Below are 19,813 nucleotides of genomic sequence, written 5' to 3'. Positions count from 1 at the left end.
TTTTTGAAGGATTCATTTGATTTGCAAAGCTAAAGGAAGATTCTGGTTGAAAATGTAAAAAAATGTGTAACATTTGATATTTTTACCATTAAAGAAATGAATACATACCTAAACATATTATTATTCGACGAACATTTATTAATAGTAAAATGATGGCCGTGCAATACAGTACAGGGCTACAGTTACGTTACAGTTACAATTGAATCGCAATAATGTCGTTATTAGTTAGTAAACGCGTGACTGTGCGCCTGGAATGTGCATTAGTTAGTAGGTAATATGTATTAGTATCACTCTGGTGCCGATCCCAGTCGGATCCGGTCGCCCTAGCCCATGCTGGTGGACAGGTGCTTGCCGGAGGCCGTGTTTCCTCCGCCGGCGGGACCCTCATTGGTCACGCACGTGGGAATGGCGCTGGACCACTTGCCGTTCTTGAGGCACTTGAGCACCTTGGAGCCGCGCAGATCCAAGCCGGCATCGCAGGTGAAGGTGATGCTCTCTCCGATGGCGTAGTAGAACTTGACGGAGGACATCCGACCGCTGATGACGGTGCCGGGATAGGAGCAGGCCTGTACGCACTTGGGCAGGCCGCCCGACCAGCGCCCGTTATCCTGGCAGGCAATGATCGGCTGGCCCTGCATCATGTACTCCGGGTTGCAATTGAACTGGACCACATCGCCGGCACGATAAGGTGCCGAGCCCTGGGCGTAACCGTTTTGCGGCGCCCCCGGATTGTCGCACTGCACCTCGACGCAGGTGGGCAGAGGCGCCGACCACTCGCCCGTGGGATTGCAGATGGCCTCCGCCGGGCCGCGCAGCCCGTATCCGGAGGAGCACGAGAAGGCCGCCCGACCGCCCACCTCGCGCGACAGCACGGAGACTCGCGGCGAGCTAGCGTTGCTACCCATCCCCAGCGGGATGTCGCCGCACTCGACGCTCTCGCAAACCGGCAACGGAGCGCTCCAATTGCCACTCGGCATGCAGAACAGCTCCGAGGCGCCAATCAATGAGTTCCCATTCGCGCAGGACATCAGCGCCCGCGTGCTCAGCTTCGTATCGTTGGTGTTAACGATCAGGCCACGTCGCATCGGTATCTCCGGGCAGTTGATCGCCCGCACCACCACCTCCACGGCATGCTCATGCCGAGCCGGTGTCATGCACGAGTAGAAGCCGCTGTCGTCGCTGGCCGCGTCCACGATGCTCAGACGGTACTCCAGCGTTGAGTCGCGTCCCTCGTCCGCCTCGGTCACCCAGCCCTCCGTGTAGTTCCTGCAAGTCACGGAGATTGATTAGGAGGTGTCTAATAAAAATCAAACGTTGCTAGACAAAACCCTTTCTCATTACCAGTTTAATCTAGCCGGATTTAAAATCTATTTACTAGTAGATCCTACACAATGTCCCTCTATATATTTATAATATTCAGTTATTTTTAGTTATACAAATACAAGAAGAATCTTTTTAAAACCAGAACTATCTTTAAAAAAATAGTAAAGACATAAAGTACCTTAAGGTACTCACTACATCATAAACATAATCCTATTTCTAGTAGACATATGTATTCTCAAATCCTCACGGTAAATTAGTTTCAAAAGCCTATTTTCATAAAGCAAAGTACACTTTTAATATTAAAATAAAACTACTTGGTCCTAAATTATTATACAAAAAAATATTCTGGGAATGACCCAAATTGATAGTCGAAATAAAGAGCAGAAGTAGATTTTAAACATACCCCTTGCTGAAATTCAATAGTCAGTAACATATAAATAGCAAAACTTTGAAGCTCATTTAGTGTACCCAATTACCCGATACCCACTTGTGCGTATGACTGACGTTCCACTTGGGATTGCCGAAGCGCCGCATCCACAGGCACTCCATGTGCAGGGTGGTTCCCGGATAGACGATCAGCTTGCCATCGTTGCTCTGGGCAATGGGTCCGTTCTGGTGTCGGAACAGGATGGTCGGGGCCTTCTCCACTGCATTCCGAGATAGGTAAGTTTTACAAATCCCGATTCATAAACTAAATTACCTACTGGCATAGTCGTTCTCCTGGTTGAGACCAGAGCACACGGGCTTGGTGTTTGTCCATTCCGAGTGGATGCAGGTCCTCTCGTGACTGCCCGTCATCGAAAATTTGCCAATGTCCATACATCTGAAATTAAATGTTTCAAAATATATAACAATCCACATAAAAGATTAAGATTAAGCTCACCTGGATATGATTGTAGCTCCTGGGGGAAAGTCCACAACATCTTCACGGATCTCCAGGTCGTTATAAAAGCTAACTACATTAGCTTCGTTGTTTCTGAACACACAAGTTCCGTTCTCTAAAGCATTTAAAATATTTATATCAATTCAAAACAGTTTCTTATTAAAATTACTCAGTTTGGAATTACTAGCTTCCAGTTCCAGATCTTCCTTTTAAACTTACCGCAATTATAGGATCGTCCTATCCACAGTCCATTATCGCAAATGATGCGCCAGGTCTGTCGATCCCCAGCCGCATTTGGGATGCAGTTGAAGAAAATCTCCGTGCCGCTTTCATAGGCGCCATCAAGCTCTGGATGTTCGGCATTCCTTCAGGGATCAGAGGACTATTAATAGCTCATGCCAGGACAAAATATAACTCACTTGTAGACCAGAGCGCCATCCGTAAGCATGGGTGAACCACACATCTTCATGTCGTCGTGCTCATCGGTACCGTTGTCGAGGTGGTCATGATCGTTGTCCAGTTCGTTGTGCTCCACCTTAGGATGCGGAGTGGGCGTGGCATGTTCCAGTTCCTCGCGCGATTTCCGCAGTCCAGACTCACAGGGAATACTGGGAGGGGTGAGGACGCCTTTGCGGCAGGACATCTCGATGGGATTGGCATTGGTGGAGAGTTCACAGCGAACGCTTACGCTGCTGCCATGACCAATGGTCAATCCCGCCCGATAGCCTCCCTAAAAAATGGACAAAATATATTAGAGATTGTGTAGATATATGGATAAGAGATCCTTACATCGTAAATCACTCCCGGAATATTGGGTAAGGTGCAGGGCACCGATGTGCACTCGGAGAACGCATTGACCGACCAGGATCCATGGGCACAACGCAGCTGAGCCGAGCCCTGAAATTTTAATAAGAACATTTAAATGGGTTTCTCCAGAATATTTTTAAGCACTATTTAAAATATATTTAATGTAATATTTTGGTTAAGTAATTTAAAAAAAATAAATGAGCAGGCGGTAAGTATTTTTCATTCCAAATATTACCCACCTGAATGTTGAACCCATCTTCGCACTCCAGGGTGATGAACTCGTTGGACTGAATCTCCTCGTAGGTGGAGAGTGGGGTCAGCGATGGCTTGTCGCTCAGTTGTTTTGTGTGGGGCTCCACTTTGTAGTATTGGCCATGTTCCACGGCGGGCACCAAACATGGAGCGGAGAGGCACTTGGGCGTCTCCGGCTTCCAGATTCCCCTTATGCATCGTGCCGTTACATTATCACCCTTGATGTTCAGCTTGAACCCGGCATTGCACTCCAGATGCAGCATGATTCCCACGGCATTTCTACCCGGCACTTTGCCCGGACGCAGTGTGGTCACATTGCCAAAGGAGTCCCAGTCGAGATCCTCGCAGGGTCCACGTAGCCTCTTGCCACCGCCACCCTTTCCACCCTCTCCTCCATCGCTTATATCCACCTCTGCATCCGGAAGAGTGGCCCCCGAAGAAGGAGGCGACTGTCCAATGCTGGAGCTCCGCTTGCGCCTGCGACGTACTATCTGCGATCTCAGTTGATCCATGTAGGACCTGGTAGAGTTCATGTGGAAGGTGCGTGATCCCACTGGCGGCGACCCATTTGATAGCAGCTCGTCCTTGGAGCTGCGCACCATGTGAGCCACCTGACTCCGCGATGCCTGGTTGATATTGGGCAGGGGCACCACTCCACCGCCTGTTCCAATTCCTCTGCCTCCCAAATAGTTGTTGGCGCTTTCGAGTTCCCTGAAGTTGGCTTTGCCCCGCATCACCTGTCCGCCATCGTGGGCATTGAGGTTGTTTCCCACCCTACTCATTGCATCCTGGGCGTGAAGCTTCTGGTAGATCCGGTCTCGGCCCAGCATCTTCTTAACGTATCGCTGATAGCGCTCCTTAATCTTCTGGTAATACTTGGAGAAGCCCATGTCATCCAAGGGATGTGGCTGCGGATTCGGATAGGGACTCGCGCTACGCTTCACCCGGGCCACCGAAGTCTTGGCTGGATTTATAACTAGAAGGTTATGTAGTATATAAAAACTTGTAAATAGGATGGAACTACGTTTTCACTTTGCACAAATTCCAAAACAATTTAAACTAAACTTGGTTTTGGCTTAAATAAATTCCGACTTAAGGGGTCATTTTTTTTTTTTTTATAGTCTTAACTTAACTTAGGTTTTGATTTTAGATAGAGAGTATAAAATAGATTTTTGGGAAAAGTGAGTGTCACCGTAATTTCCAAAATTTTGTTTTGACCTTCAGTGGTTTAATATGCTTACCCTCATTGATATACTTCTGGTTTTCAACTAGTTGCCTTTGAAGCTGTCGCTGGCGCTGCAGGAGGTACATGGATCTCAACTGGCGTATCTCCAGGGAGCGACGTCGGCGGCGATTCCAGCGGAGACGGGGATGTTGCCCCAGGAGGCACTGCGGCAGGTCCAAAGGACGCCACTTGCCGCCCACACAGGTGGCACCGGGTGGACCCACCTAAAGAAACCAGCCAGTTAAATCGGATTACCAAGCCTTCAAATCAAAGTACCTCCAAGACATATCCTTTGTCGCAATCGTACATGATCTGCTTGTTGTTCACGATCTTCTTCACATATGGTCGGTAGTCGTAGAGCCCCATGTTGCCCACGAGCAGGACCTTGCCATTGGGAATGTAGCCAGGGAAGGAGCAGAAGACCTCGTCGCACTTGGGCGTCTCCCCCGTCCAGTTGCCGAAGGAGCAGGTGAGCACATAGTCGTGCGGATCGGTGACATCCTTGCCCTCGGGACTGACCAGCTTGAAGCCATCCTTGCACTTGAACCGCGCCTTCATGCCGTGCTCCGTCTTGGGCGCCATCACCATGCCGTGTTTGGGTGGACGCGGCATACTTTTGCACCTGGCGGGCACACAGCGCGGAATGATGCTCCAGGTGCCATTGTTGCAGGTGGGCGGACTCAGCAGCGACACCGGAAACTCATAGTTCTCATCGCACTTGACCTCCAGTGCCGTTCCGTGCTTCACCGTCTCCACGCCGCCAATGCTCTGAGTTTGGCTGGGCGACTGAGTTGTGGTCGTCGGCGGACTGACAATGGCCGTTCCGTTCTCATCCGTGGTTATCTCAATGGGGTAGACATTGCCCTGCGATATGGTGGGCACCACACAGGGAGCCAAGCACTCGGGCAGTGCGTTCCGCCACCTTCCGTCGATCTGGCACACACTCGAGCCCAGCCCATTGATCATCATCTCCGGCTGGCAGCGGAAGATTATGCTGGCCCCCAGTCCAGTGCCCGCCTCTATGTTCTCGATGTACCCGTTGTACAGCACTCCTGGATGGCCGCAGTTGATCTCTGTGGATTGGGAATTGGATTGGGGTTTTATTATATAGTACTTACTAACTATTGATCAGGGAGTCATTCAGAAATGACTTTTTACTGCATATTTTACACTACTGTTTGCAGTTTAAATTCTTATGGCCAGATATAACTTTATTTATTTAAATTTCTTAGTAATAATACATTACTCTTTCTGAGTTTTCCAAGTTTATTCACCTAATTCTTTAAATTCCTTAAATGAGACCCTTCGATTTTATATAGTATTAGATCGAAACTAACTGGTAAGGCTTTTCTATGACTTTTAGCCTAGATATATGTGCAGTTCAAGAAGTGGAAGTCCCTCATAGACACCCATTCAAACTTACCCTTGCAAGTGGGCAGTGTGCCGCTCCATTTCCGATCCGCTCCGCAGCGACTGGAACTCTCGCCCATCAGGGTGTATCCATAGCGGCACTCGTAGCTGACCACCGAGTTGTAGGCCAGGGTGGTGTAGGTGGCCTTGCCATTCTTGGGATTCTCCGGCGTGGGACACACCACCGAGGTGACCACTGTGCGGGAAGCGGGGAGAGGCGGATTAGCAAGAGGATTAGCCGAGGGTATGGGCACGCTAAAAGTTACCACAAATCTTGGGAAGCCGCTCGCGATCGATCCACCAAATAAAACAACTTCTAGGTATCGGTTTCGATTTGAATAAATTTCTTTTTTTATGTTTTTCGTTTTTTGTTTTGCTCAAGATTTGCGGTAACTTTTATTTATTCATTCAACATTAATAGGCCAACAACAACGACAACAAGGTATTGCATAAAATTTGAACAATCTGTTGTAACGCTAGATCAAATCAGAGTTAGAGATAGGATAGGATAGAGAGAGAGTGTGTGTGGTTAACAGGGTCGGAGGACTCCGAGTGGAGAACTTGAGCCCTGACCAAAGTACGCTTAATACATATGCATATAGTTATTCGGATATTGGGGATCCAAGGAGTCGGAAACGAAACGCCTAGGACAACGACGCCTGGGTGGTGGTTACATTTGCGCTATCCGCTTTAAAGGTCAGAGGTCAGAGTGGTTCCAAAGTGGCGCCAACGCAATACTCACAGACACAGGTGGGCAGCTCCTTGGGCGTCCACGATCCATCCGACTGGCAGTACCGCTCATGTTTGCCCACCAGCTCGTATCCGGTTCCGCAATTGTAGGTGATCTTGCATCCGTAGGTGTAGCACTCGCCAGCATGCCATCCATAGGCCGGATCCGGTGGCTGGCCACATGATCGAGCTGGAAGCGTTTATTTCGTTTTATTAATGGATCTTATAGACCTTAAGTGATCCTGAATCACTCACGTTCGCACTGAATATCCGGTCCATACCAACTGGCCAGGTTATCGATGGCCAGGCACTTGGCCCGCGGAAAGCCATTGGTCACATAGCCGGTGTGGCAATGGTACTGCACCGTGGAGTCCAGGTCGAAGGTTTCCTGTTCCGGCAGCGCCGAATTCCGGGCATGTTCAATTTGAGGTGGCTTTAGGCAGTAAACTAGCGGAGTTTCAAAGGATATTAGGTTTCTTTTGTTATATTTCTAAGGCTTTTACTCACTATTCTGCTTGCAAGCTGGCTCGGCTCCGGCCCAATTGCCATCCGCCTGGCAAAGACGACTCTGCAGACCCACCACATGGTAGCCATGGGGACAGGCGTAGGAGGCACGGGCTCCAAAGTGGCGTCCACCAACAGTGACCTGACCCAAACTGGGCTGCGCTAGCTCTGGACATTCGCGATCTGTGAAAAATGGGTTTAAATTGTATAATTTAAATAAACAATGAGTTCAATAAATTATTTATCATTTGTTTTTTTCCTGTAATGGATCTATATCTTTCCCTATATCTTAAATTTTTCTTTGCATTATTTTACTTAAATAAATATCATCTTTTTATTTTACAAAATGGATACCAGCTAATCCTATTTATTTCATTTCGTTAAGAATGGTCTGAGTCAAAGAAAAAGGTTTTAAATGCGTAAGAAATACATTTATTTTGGTGTTTTGATTTTAAGAAAATTCACTTTGTTGGGAACTAAAATATATAAATAATTCTTAGACCTCATTTTCTTTAAAAAGTTTTTTAAATGATTTAGTATAAAAGTATGAAAGTCTGGTGACTCACCCGGTTTGATGCAGGAGTTGCCGCAGACGCCGTCGCACAAGCACTTTTTCTTCTTGCTCTTGCAGTCCTCGTCCGAGGAGCACTTCCTCAGGCATTTCTGGCCGAGAAGGGTGGCCTGCTCCTCATCGCGGGGACACTCGGTGGAGGGCGAGTTGCGGGGATTCTTGTAGACGCGTCCATCGTCATCGGATTCCAGGGAGTCGTCATCCTCCTCCCAGTCGTCGTCGTCGTCATCTTGCTGCGGTATCTCCGAGGTGGTCTGCACACTGGTGCTCATCGTGCTGGTGGGCACCGAAGTCACTGCAGGAATAAATAAAGCACAGCTGTCAGTCATCTGGGAAAACGTACTCCCTGTTCGGTCCTCTGCCCTCCGCCTCCAAATAATAATCCACCCCTTAACGAGGCTTCTGTTTTGGTTCCGGATTCGCGTCTGTTTTGCTCCGCCTCGCGTGCTGGCAAAAACATTGACCTATTTCCCCCGATGCCTGGTCCAGATGTCTGATGGCTCGGTCCCAGACTCTTTGGGAGTCTGCGCACTGACCGCCAATCTTATATAATCCAGCAGCATATACATTTTTCATCTTGGCAATTTCGACAATTTCCAAAATTTAAAAATAGTTATCCCCGTCAAACGTTGGCTTATCCTTTTTAACGCTCTTTAAGAGTTCATGTTTTTCAGTATAGTTATCTTTAGGGTTTAGTTATTGACCTTTGTAGACTAGAATGGTGGTAACCAGGCACTGCAGCAGCAGACGATTCATTTTGATTTCGAGTTTAACTGGATTTTCCCTTTTTGATTTTTCTCTTTTTCGCCGTGTCGGCCGTGGCTTTATATCATTTTAGCTTTTAGATTTGTAATTGCTCTGCCAATGCCAATTTATTGGTAACTTTTTCGACAAGTTCGGTGCCTCGAAACTTCTCACTTTGAGGCAAAGAAACGAAATGCAGCAGTGCCAGCTGCTTTCGTCCTTTTCAGCTCTCTGTTTTTTGACAGATCAAGCGAGTTTGACAGCTCTCGATGGTGGTTGGTCCTTTTAACGGAAAAGGGGAATCTAAGGGAAATTCCGAAAATATGCGAGACAAGTTTTCTTGTACGCTTTTAAAATAGTAGCATACTTATTGGGGCTTATTGGCAACACTTAATTATCCTTTTGTTAGTATCATGGCTGAGTTGAAATTGACTTTGAATTTATGGTTTTATTTAAGTTCGTAAATAGATAACTATTTGCAAATTGTAATTTATGTAATATTTCAATAAAATATGTTTTTTACATTTAGAAAAATAATTACATACATGTATGTAAATGCATCTTTTTGGCTAGCTGAAAATAGATTAAAAACAAGAAAGGAAAGCTAACTTCGGGCGGAGCCGAAGTTGATATACCCTTGCAGAATACTCTATAATTATATTCTCCAAAATTATTCCTATGATGCATTCTTAATACTCATAAAAAATCCAAACTTCCTAACTTTAAAAACACCAAAGTTATGGCATTTCGAATCGTTCAGTTATATGGCAGCTATAGGATATAGTCGGCCGATCCTTATGAAATTTGGTAGGTCGGATTGATTGGCCAAATATAAAACCCATAGAAAATCCCAACTTTCTAACTTTACAAACACCAAAGTTATGGCATTTCCGATCAATCAGTTATATGGCAGCTATAGGATATAGTCGGCCGATCCTTATGAAATTTGGTAGGTTGGATTGACTGGCCAAATATAAAGCCCATAGAAAATCCCAACTTCCTAACTTTATAAACACGAAAGTTATGGCATTTCCGATCAATCAGTTATATGGCAGCTATAGGATATAGTCGACCGATCCCGGCCGTTCCGACTTATATACTGCGTGCAAAGGAAAGAAGGCTGTGTGCAAAGTTTCAACTCGATAGCTTTAAAACTGAGAGACTAGTTTGCGTAGAAACAGACAGACGGACAGACGGACAGACAGACGGACAGACGGACAGACGGACAGACGGACATGGCTATATCAACTCAGGAGGTGATCCTGATCAAGAATATATATACTTTATAGGGTCGGAGATGCCTCCTTCACTGCGTTGCACACTTTTGACCAAAATTATAATACCCTCTGCAAGGGTATAACAAGAAAGGAAAGCTAACTTCGGGCGGAGCCGAAGTTGAAATACCCTTGCAGAATATTCTGCAAATTATATTCTCCACCTTCCTAACTTTAAAAACACCAAAGTTATTTCATTTCCGATCAATCAGTTATATGGCAGATATAGGATATAGTCGGCCGATCCTTATGAAATTTAATATGTCGAATTGATTGGGCAAAAATAAAACCCATAGAAAATCCCAACTTCCTAACTTTACAAACACCAAAGTTATGGCATTTCCGATCAATCAGTTATATGGCAGCTATAAGATATAGTCGGCCGATCCTTATGAAATTTGGTAGGTCGGATTGATTGGCCAAATATAAAACCCATAGAAAATTCCAACTTTCTAACTTTACAAACACCAAAGTTATGGCATTTCCGATCAATCAGTTATATGGCAGCTATAAGATATAGTCGGCCGATCCTTATGAAATTTGGTAGGTCGGATTGATTGGCCAAATATAAAACCCATAGAAAATTCCAACTTTCTAACTTTACAAACACCAAAGTTATGGCATTTCCGATCAATCAGTTATATGGCAGCTATAAGATATAGTCGGCCGATCCTTATGAAATTTGGTACGTCGGATTGATTGGCCAAATATAGAACCCACAGAAAGTCCCAACTTCCTAACTTAACAAACAGCAGAGTTATGGCATTTCCGATCAATCAGTTATATGGCAGCTATAGGATATAGTCGGCCGATCCCGGCCGTTCCGACTTATATACTGCGTGCAAAGGAAAGAAGGGTGTGTGCAAAGTTTCAACTCGATAGCTTTAAAACTGAGAGACTAGTTTGCGTAGAAACAGACAGACGGACAGACGGACAGACGGACATGGCTATATCAACTCAGGAGGTGATCCTGATCAAGAATATATATACTTTATAGGGTCGGAGATGTCTCCTTTACTGCGTTGCACACTTTTGACCAAAATTATAATACCCTCTGCAAGGGTATAATAACCCTGTTAAAGGTTAAAAAATCGAGGGTATAACAGAAAACTTTTTCAACCAAATTGTAACTGATGTAGAACGCCACCCGGGATTATGTTGAGCAGTCATTTTATTGTTATTAAAGTTTTTCAACAGTTCTACCAAATATGATTTTAAAAAATGCAAGGCAATATATTTAAAATTTTAAAACATTTTTTTTAACTGTTTAGCTGATTTGTATTTGTGGGTGTTTTTTAAGTTTACACCCTCTGGTATATATAATTAATTGAACTATTATTATTTAAACCAATACTGTATGACAATTTCAAAACACTACCTTTTGATAATGTTACCAATGCCCAACCTGGAACTCTTTTATTAAGGATATTAGTCCTTTGGGGCCTGCGGGAACCACCGTACCTCTTAAAAGATCGCGGTTAACCCAATCGAACGGACTGCAGCCCTCGTTTTTGGAGCTTCGAGAGCGGACGGTCGGAAAAGCTCCGGAGCTTTCTGCTATACGCACTCGCTGGCGACCGATTTTCCAACGGAACGGATTCAGAACAGAACCAGAAGCAGTGAAAACCCAGAGCGCCGAGCAACACGACGACGCACAGCGGCGGGATAAGGAAAAACTAGCCGAGGCGCGCACTGCCATCCAAAAAAAAAAAGGAAAAAAGATAGAGAATCGAGCGGAAAAAGGCGAAAAACCTAATACGAAAAACGCACTCGAAAGATACACTTTTCGGACGAAATGTCTTCGCGGCGTGTGTGTAACAAACATTTTGATTAGGCAATTAATTGAGCAAAGTGCAAGTGCAGTGGGTGGAAAATGTTTTAGACTCGGTTCGCCAGATTACGGGGGTTACGGGGAGCGGCGGGTTTTCGGGGGCGCATGTGAAAAGCGCGTAAAGAAAAGTAAGTGACGGGAATTTGTGTATTAAAATAAATCAAATAACCAACTAAACGATGTATACACACCGCATCCAATGAGTGCGCTGCAAATGGCATCTGCGAATAGAGAATTGCGAGCGAAAATCTACAGATTCACGGTGTCTTTGACAAATTAATTGATATTGAACCATTTCGAAATTCCGCTGCGACAAAATGTCGAACTAACAGATTCAAAAACATATATTCTGTGTATATAGGGGGGATTTATTTTTAGCGTTTTTCTCCCCATCCCGCAAAAGAATTCAAATCGGTAGCGAAAGACAAATGCTGTGTGTATTGTGGGTCGAGCGATCGAAAATATTTTGATATCCAATAAATAACCAACTAAAGGCATAGACTTAAGCATCCATAGGTGAAATATATGCTCGCGCGTCAACAATTTTCAAGCGTGTACACAAAAATCCAGCCAAGCGCATTGCCCGCAATAAATCCGAGACGAGACCCAGACCAAGACCATCCAACCACCACCCACCACCTACCACCCACCACCCACCACCCACTTGGGCCAGTTCACTCGACCACTTGATTAACGCCAATGCCAATTCAACGCAGAAAATCTCTATAAAAAGTTCCCGCAGAGAGCATGCGTTCGTCCGCTTTTTCGGAGAGCTTTTCTCTCAGTTTGTCCCCTCTCTTTCTGCCCCCCAGTCGCACCATCTCGCTCGCACGCAGGACGTGCTCGTTGTCCTGTCCCCGAGCACTTTGTTTTTGTCATTGACCTGTTGTGGAGAAAAACTATATATGGGCAGTTTATAAACTATTTACAACCCTGATTACGGAACAATTATACAAAATTAAGTGCTCTGTTGTATCGCAAAAGGAAAACATCTTTATAAAAGGACTTCAAGTCTGAATTCTATACACCTTAATTGGTCCTCAATCGATATGGGTATGAGATTTCCTCCAACAGCTGTGATGTTCTCACTGTCTTTTTTCCTTGCAAATTACAAAACGGTAATTTAGAACTTACTAAAACACCTATTAACATATGAATTAATGAACGATTTAGGACCAGGATTACGAGCAATAGAAGTTATTTTTTTTATAACCCATTATTTTTTATAAACTCTAAAACAGTGGTAAAGTTTCGACATATTTTGGCCCTCGATTTTAAATGCGTGAAATCGGGGCCATTATAAAGATTATAATAGATTTATAAAGAGTTAAAATTATTCTAATTAAGGCAAATTAAGTAAATGAAACCCGTGTGATTTTCCTTTATTAGTTATTAATTGAAGATCTTATTAACTTTATATGAGATAGATGCACATAATTAACATATCAATTTGTTCCTTTTTGTCTGCTTTCTACTTTCTTTTAAATGTTTGTAATATGATTCCATTACTACCATTCATTGCAGGACATAAATAGTCAATTGTAATTTAAAGAGTAGGGAATCGAAAGACCGCAATGGGCAACGTGTGCAGTTCCGGCCAGAAGAAAAAGAAGGACAAGGACAGTGCCTCCGAAAAGTCAGACGAGTAAGTGGTTGGCTAATGGCAATCAATCTCTGAAGAAAACTGATTTTGGTTGCAATTACAGCTCACCTCCGTACCAGGAGGCGGAACACAAGAACACCCTGATCTCCACCGACTCCAATGCTGGCGACGAGAAGCGCGCTCCTTTGGCAGCCGTGGAGGCGCTGCCGGAGGTGACTCCACTGCCGGAGGCCAATGGCAACCAGCCGCAGGGCCAGAAGCAGCAGCCACCGACTGTTCCCGGCAAGACCAGCGGAGGAGCAGACAAGGGTAAGTAACCTATATCTTGAATATTTCTAACATCTAGATGTACTAGAATTTTTCTTCATCTTCATCGACTTTTTTTGTAAAATTTTCTTGGAATATCTTCTTTGTCCGACTTCTTTTTATATTATGAAAAGTTTATTGAGGCTCTTATAAATTTAGTGATTGATTTTTGAGGTGTATAATTTTTCATATACTATTTTTGATTATTTTTCAAGTTATCGAATTCAGCTCAGGCCTAAGATTTCTTTCTAAACAAAATGTTTAGAAAATCTAACAAAGAATAAAAATAGATTCAGTGATTTAAGTAGGGCTTTGATTTCTCATCATGTATGGAGGGTACCGCATATCATTAAATCAAGTTCTTTAGCTTAGAAATATAAACTTGCTATGAATATTTTTTAACCATTAAAGCAGTTACAAACTTGAAGATTGATTCAAAATTTATATAGGTACCCAAAAACAGAACGATTGATTTAAGTGAGGTTTTGATTTCTGCGGGATTTATCGCTTTTGTCTCTTTTACAGATTCAAGCAGTACCACACCGCAGGGGGCGCAGGCGCCCAGTGACGTGGCCAATGCCAATCCCGGAGCGGGAAACCTGAGCGTGCTGCAGGGCAAGCCGCCGCCCGGCCGGAAGATTGAGCGGGACAAGAAGATAGTGGTCTATATCCTAGCCGACAACAGCACCGAGTACAAGAAGCACAAGCGCGTCGTCCACAGCCTGTACAAACACTTCAAGAGCAAGTGCCAAAGCCGCGGCTTCGACTTCATCATCGCCGATGTCCACGACAGCGAGCCGGAGACGGAGCCGGGCAATGGCAATGCCCGGAAGGATTTCTCGCGCCTGCAGGAGGTGAAGCGCTGGACACAGACGCCGCTGGAGGCGCAGGGCGGTCACGAGGAGGCGGCCAACTGCCTGTGCGAGATCACGCGCCACTCGGCCGGAGCGTATGTGGTGCCGGTGCTCTTCCTGGGCGCCACCCTGGGCACTCCGATGCTGCCGCTGACCATCGAGAGCCAGGACTTCACCTCGGTGCTGGGCACAGCCAGCGAAGCGGAGCGCCTGCTCCTAGAGAAGTGGTACACCATTGACAACTCGTACCAGCCGATGTGCCACCGCCTCCATGCCCAACAGGTGGACCCGTACTCCGGCCAGGCGAACGGCGAGCTGAACGAGCTGCTGGCAGTCCTGTTGCGCCTGTTCTCCGACGACGTCAAGGACTCGTATCTGACCACCGTGGTGGAGCAGGAGATCAACAACACGGTGCTAATAAGCCAGGAGCTGGCCAAGCGTTGCATCTGGATCCAGATGGGCAGCCAGATGGCGCGGCCGACGGAGAATGCCAGCCAGTTGGAGCTGGAGGTCCAGCGGAGGATCAGTCATGTCTATTCCGGGCTAAAAAGCCAGTTGAGCGAAAAGAATCTCATCCGGCTGCTGCCCACGATGAGCATCCTGGACGAGGAGTTATCGGCGGTGATCGAGAACCTGCTGGACAAGGCTCTGGCCGGGATCTTTGAGGAGCACCAGCAGAAGAGCAGCATTCCCTACAACACGCTGGGCGTGGACCGGGTGCTGCTCGAGGAGCTGCGCCTGGTGGGCCACTACTCGAAGCTGCTGGCCCAGAACTCGGCCAACTTCGACATAATGAACGACGTAAAGCGCTACATCCGGGACAGCACCGCCCAACCGCTGGTCGTTTCCGGCGCCCGGGGTAGCGGAAAGAGTGTCCTGGTCTCCAAAATCATGGAGAACGTGCACCGCTGGAAGCCGGATGCCCAGCTCATACTGAGGTATGTCTAACAATACTTAGGGTTGGGGTCAAACCTCGAATGGTATGGGCCATACAGTTCAGAGTTTGTAAATTTAATCATATAAAATTCTGCATTTAAATAAAAACAAATAAATTTATGTGTCTCTCCTTTTTTTAGTCTGAAAAATAATATGAGCCGATAGCTCAATATCAAATAAACATAATTGAAAACGAAGTGTAAACAAATTGATAATTGTTTACGATATTTCCATTGATGTTGTTAATATTTTTGTCGCAAATTTCATCGTGTAATTTTAGAGGGGGTCGGATTTGAGACACCAATTGTTTATGCTCAATTCCCCGACACTTTCGAATTGTTAATGCTATAATTATTTTCAATCTTTCTCTTACTTTTTCAGATATGCCAATCTCAGTGCCCGGTCTTCGGATCTCACCTCGTTGCTGGGTTCAATGGCCAACCAGATGTCGGTCCTGGAGACAGGTCATCAATGTCAAGTGCCTCACGTAAGGAGACCAGTGTTTATCAAAAATGCACACTGATAATGTCCTTTCCTAAAATCAGACTCTTGAGGCCTATGCCCGTGTGATTCGCGAGATCCTGGACCGGCAACAACGCTTCTTTGTGCTGATCATCGACGGCGTGGACGAACTGCAGCGCGATGAACTGCTCGATTGGCTTCCCCAGCAGCTGGGCAGCGCCAAACTGATCCTCACCATCAGCGAGCTGGCGGATGAGGGCGAGGACGTGGACGGGACGGAGGCTGGGGACTCCTTTGATATGCTCGCCGCGCTGGCGCAATTGGGCATACCACAGCGGTGCTTCCTGCGGTTGCGTCAATTCACGGAGCGCCAGTGGCACGACATCCTCAGTTCCGGCGGTGGTGACTTCTACGCGGCCAATGGGGCACTCAAACTGCCGGACGAATGGAAGACGCTGCACGGCAAGACACCCTACCATGCCAAGTCCTTGTGGTGGCTCGCCTGGCTGGGACATGTGGCCCAGCCGATCGGTGAGATCGGGGACATCTCTGGCCGGATTCTGCAGGTCCTGGAGTCCAAGTTCGCCGCCGATCAGGTGGAACTGCTGCTGCTGATCGTCCGCCTGTCGCCGTGGGGCATCCGGGAGAGCGACTGCCTGGGCGTGTTCCAGAAAATGACCCAGCTGGAGGCGCAGGTCGCCTTCAAGGTCTGGTCCAAGTTCTGCTGGCTGATGGGACCAATGCTCTTAGGTCTTAAGAATATTAGGATAGCGGACAGGAGCTTTGGACGCGCGGTCCTGGCGAGGTATGCGCAGAAACAGTGGCTGGTACATGAAGCGCTGCGGGACTACTTCGACCGGCAGGACAGCGAGTTCAAGAGTAGCCAGGGTGCCAACACGTGAGTATCCATCGCTTGCATTTAAAAAATTCATTAGAAATAATTTCGTTAAAACAGTAAAACCATAGTTAGCTATTAAAGCCCTTTTCAATTCAAAAAACCAACCAATGATTAAAGATATTAATATTTAAAAACTAGATTAGCATACAAAAATAATACACACCATTTAAAATTTTTTTCTCTCCGATAGCTACAATTACCAAAAGTACTTAAAACTGCCTTATCATCACTTCTGTGCCGTAATCGAGGACAAGCCGGCGCCGCACAAGATCGACATACTCTTCAATTGCTTTTACTTTACGGACCTGCAGTGGATCGCCAACAAGGTGCATGCCACGGGACCCGAGCACCTGCTTCATGACATCCTGCAGGCGGAGTGGCTGGCCAAGTCCGGCGGCGACGATTGCTCCACCGACTACGTGCACATCCATTTCCTAAAGCAATTTATCGAGCAGTATCTCCACGAGCTGAGCTACGACGGCCAGCAGTTCTACACGCTGATGAAGTACTATCTGAAGACGCGATTCAGGGTGTCGCCGGAGCTCAAGGACGACGAGAAGATACGCTCGTGGTGGGAGTACACCAACGAGCTGGAGTTTGCCTTCCTCGAGATTCTGAACGCTGATCTGGATGCGGAGAACGGCAATCAGGAGCAGGAGAAGCCCTCGGAGGACGATACTCCAACCTCGATTCCAGTGAAGGGCTACGACGTCCTGATGAATCTGCCCCAATCCGGCTGCTATGTGGCATCCATGTGCACGGAGCGAGCTGAGATTTGCATCTGGGATGTGAAGAACTGCTGCCGCATCCGTGAGCTGCAGGGCATCCAGCAGCCGACGGCGATGTGTCCTGTGGGCAACTATGAGGCGGCTGTTCTGTGCCGTCGCGAGATTAGGGTTATCAATCTGGACGAGGGAAAGTTCAAGGTGAGTGACAGTTAAATTGGAAAATAAAGATAATGACTTTACATATTATTATAACTATTAACTATAACTTTGAGTCCCTAATTATACTTCCAATATACATACATTTTCCTCCGGATTCCAGGTCACTCTCAAAGGTGTAATGAACCAGAAGATGCCGTACTTTGGTCTCCACGACCAGAACCACTTGGTCTGTCTGTCCCGGAACCGGATGTATGTGAATTTGATGAATCTAGAGTCGGGCGACTGCGTTACCACTTTCAAGGCAGGCGAAGACCGCTTCCTCAACTCCCTTTTGGTCTCAGGAGACGGAAGGTAACTAGTTGAATAATTGCCAATTAAAGGAGTTTCTTAGTTCTTATTTGACTTTTAGAATCTTGGTATGCGGCGATGAGACCCAAAAGCCTTTCCCGCTTCTCGTTTGGCACCTTTCGCAGCGCAAGCTTCTCTATGACCTCCGAATTCCCCACCACGACTTCATCACCTCCCTGTCGGCAATCACCCACGAGGGCTCCTACGTTTGCGTGGTGGCCAAGGAGCTGAACGAGCCGACGACGCCCAACTTCATTGTGGTGTACGACCTGCAAAGTGGTACTCTGTTCAAGAAGTGGAAGCCCACCTGCAACAGCGTCTCCCTGGCCATTTCCCAGGTGAACGCCTGCGTCATCGCCGGCTTGGAGGATGCCAAAATTCTGATCTGGGACCTGGTCACGGGTAACTGCAAGAGCACCCTCATCGGCCACAATGCTCCGGTGACATTCTTGAAGCTGGATCCGCTGGGCAAGGTGCTGCTCTCCTACGACAAGGAGGGACGTGACTCGGCCGTCCGCATGTGGGAGTTAAATTCGGGTAAGTCCCAGAGCCTTCTTCTGGTCCAAAAGATTTATACAATTATTTATTGCAGCCAAATCCTTGGCCGTGTTCAAGCCGCCGGCGCAGGTTAGCACTTGTGAGATCTTGCCCAACGGAGCCTTTGTGGTGCTGGCCCTCAAGGATCGCAACTCCCTGCTGACCCTGGCCTTAAAGAACTACGGCGGAGGCTCGGGCGACGCCCTGGACGATGATTGCGGCACTCTGTACGGCAATCCGGACAACCAGCACAAAGTTTTCGACTTGAGTAATTAAATCAATTAACGCTAGCTATCATTATTCAAATTATAAATGAAATCTACCAGGGGGACAGCCCAAGAAAAGCAGAACTCTGAATTATTATAAATATGGCAAACAAATTTCTCATGCATAATTCATTAGATGTATGTAAAATTCTTTGAACAAATCTTACCAAATGTACAAAGCAAAGGAAATCCAAAGAAAATTAAAAATTTAAAAATCTACTCAGTTGATGATGGGTGTTCTTTATGTGGTTGCGAACAGATACAGCAGGTTCTTGGCAAACTGGATGATCTCGGTGCCGCCGAGCTTTGAGGTGCCGTAAATGCGATCCACGAAGGTGATGGGCACCTCGGCGATGGTGTAACCGTGCTGTCTGGCCCGCACCAACATCTCCATTTGAAAGACATAGCCCTTGGACACGCAACTGGCGATACATTTCTCCAGAACGTCCTTCTTGTAGAGTCGGAAGGAGCCGGTCAGATCACTAGCATCAGGACGCAGAAGCACCTGGGATAGAAAATTGGCACCGCGCGAGATAAGCTTGCGCTTGAAGTCCCAACCAAAAACGCCTCCATTCCCGGCGTACCGAGTGCCAGATACAATATCGTAGTCTCCCTCTTCCTGCAGCTTGATGAATTCCGGTATAAATTTGGGCTGTTGCGGAATAAATACACATTACTTTAAGCCAATTTATCAACTTCTGTTATCTTTGCTCACATGGTGACTCAGATCCGCATCAATGATAATTATGAAGTCCCCAGTAGCATGTTTGATGCCATGTATGTATGCCGTGCCCAGTCCCAGTTTGGAGCCCCGAGGCCTTAGAACAATCCTGTCCTCGCCGTAAATCTTTTGCAGATCCTTAGCTACGTCCAACGTTCCATCCGGACTGCCGTCATCAATAACAATCACCTCGTACTCCAAGCCGCTGTAATAGGATAACTTTAAATGCCTGTTTTTACGCCTTAAAGAGACCCCTGCTCACCTAGCCTTCATGTATTTCACAATTAGCCATATTATAATGGGTAAATTGTCCTTCTCATTGTAGGTGGGCAGCAGTATACTGTATTTATGGGCATTTGTTGGCATGGCTAATTTTCTTTTGGACCGTGTAAATAGTTCTAGTGCCAATTAGAGCAGTGTTGAAAAGTGTAAAATTACAAAC

At 46.4% G+C, this 19,813-nt stretch overlaps 3 protein-coding genes across 5 annotated transcripts; 1 reads left to right on the top strand and 2 right to left on the bottom strand.

The window, feature by feature from the left end:
- Positions 1-120: 120 nt before the first annotated feature.
- On the bottom strand, positions 121-8,683 carry LOC108042246 (protein lev-9). Of its 2 annotated transcripts, XM_044459938.1 has the most exons (16): positions 8,409-8,683; positions 7,700-7,999; positions 7,137-7,316; positions 6,885-7,076; positions 6,643-6,819; positions 5,914-6,096; positions 4,767-5,563; positions 4,507-4,714; positions 3,253-4,241; positions 2,996-3,103; positions 2,626-2,936; positions 2,426-2,571; positions 2,207-2,321; positions 2,028-2,146; positions 1,811-1,970; positions 121-1,266 (listed from the first exon to the last, which is right to left on the bottom strand). In XM_044459938.1, exons 1-16 carry the CDS (start codon positions 8,458-8,460, stop codon positions 324-326), a joined length of 4,980 nt encoding a protein of 1,659 aa, XP_044315873.1. In that variant the 5' UTR covers positions 8,461-8,683; the 3' UTR covers positions 121-323. The 2 variants fall into 2 exon arrangements, with proteins under 2 accessions (XP_044315873.1, XP_044315874.1); XM_044459939.1 differs by lacking the exons at positions 121-1,266; positions 1,811-1,970; positions 2,028-2,146; ... (6 more) ...; positions 4,767-5,563; positions 5,914-6,096 and adding an exon at positions 6,244-6,588 and having other exon boundaries at positions 8,409-8,679.
- A 2,664-nt stretch (positions 8,684-11,347) lies between these two features.
- LOC108042255 lies at positions 11,348-18,873 on the top strand. 2 transcript variants are annotated; one of them, XM_017120446.2, is made up of 10 exons: positions 11,348-11,681; positions 13,078-13,198; positions 13,260-13,465; positions 13,988-15,254; positions 15,634-15,739; positions 15,798-16,612; positions 16,803-17,538; positions 17,660-17,850; positions 17,909-18,384; positions 18,440-18,873. In XM_017120446.2, the coding sequence occupies exons 2-10, from the start codon at positions 13,128-13,130 to the stop codon at positions 18,658-18,660; spliced, it is 4,089 nt and encodes a 1,362-aa protein (XP_016975935.2). In that variant the 5' UTR covers positions 11,348-11,681; positions 13,078-13,127; the 3' UTR covers positions 18,661-18,873. The 2 variants fall into 2 exon arrangements, with proteins under 2 accessions (XP_016975935.2, XP_016975936.2); XM_017120447.2 differs by lacking the exon at positions 11,348-11,681 and adding an exon at positions 11,696-12,671.
- A 3-nt stretch (positions 18,874-18,876) lies between these two features.
- LOC108042258 (dolichol-phosphate mannosyltransferase subunit 1) lies at positions 18,877-19,801 on the bottom strand. The gene is made up of 3 exons (XM_017120449.2): positions 19,634-19,801; positions 19,366-19,576; positions 18,877-19,302 (listed from the first exon to the last, which is right to left on the bottom strand). Exons 1-3 carry the CDS (start codon positions 19,735-19,737, stop codon positions 18,892-18,894), a joined length of 726 nt encoding a protein of 241 aa, XP_016975938.1. The 5' UTR covers positions 19,738-19,801; the 3' UTR covers positions 18,877-18,891.
- Positions 19,802-19,813: the final 12 nt, after the last annotated feature.

The sequence above is a fragment of the Drosophila rhopaloa genome, unplaced genomic scaffold (genome assembly GCF_018152115.1).
Source record: "Drosophila rhopaloa isolate 14029-0021.01 unplaced genomic scaffold, ASM1815211v1 contig_2, whole genome shotgun sequence".
NCBI lineage: Eukaryota > Metazoa > Arthropoda > Insecta > Diptera > Drosophilidae > Drosophila > Drosophila rhopaloa.
This window is presented reverse-complemented; position numbering and strand designations above follow the sequence as displayed.

Excerpts from the sequence above, each read along its gene's own strand:
- LOC108042246 (XM_044459938.1), bottom strand. The coding sequence starts at position 8,460 with ATGAATCGTCTGCTGCTGCAGTGCCTGGTTACCACCATTCTAGTCTAC. Across the intron at positions 6,820-6,884 it reads ACCGGATATTCAGTGCGAAC|CTCGATCATGTGGCCAGCCA; the intron begins GTGAGTGATTCA and ends AAACGCTTCCAG. Across the intron at positions 3,104-3,252 it reads AAGATGGGTTCAACATTCAG|GGCTCGGCTCAGCTGCGTTG; the intron begins GTGGGTAATATT and ends TTAAAATTTCAG.
- LOC108042255 (XM_017120446.2), top strand. The coding sequence starts at position 13,128 with ATGGGCAACGTGTGCAGTTCCGGCCAGAAGAAAAAGAAGGACAAGGAC. Across the intron at positions 15,740-15,797 it reads ATCAATGTCAAGTGCCTCAC|ACTCTTGAGGCCTATGCCCG; the intron begins GTAAGGAGACCA and ends TCCTAAAATCAG. Across the intron at positions 17,539-17,659 it reads TGGACGAGGGAAAGTTCAAG|GTCACTCTCAAAGGTGTAAT; the intron begins GTGAGTGACAGT and ends TCCGGATTCCAG.
- LOC108042258 (XM_017120449.2), bottom strand. The coding sequence starts at position 19,737 with ATGCCAACAAATGCCCATAAATACAGTATACTGCTGCCCACCTACAAT. Across the intron at positions 19,577-19,633 it reads GTGAAATACATGAAGGCTAG|CGGCTTGGAGTACGAGGTGA; the intron begins GTGAGCAGGGGT and ends ATCCTATTACAG. Across the intron at positions 19,303-19,365 it reads ATGCGGATCTGAGTCACCAT|CCCAAATTTATACCGGAATT; the intron begins GTGAGCAAAGAT and ends ATTCCGCAACAG.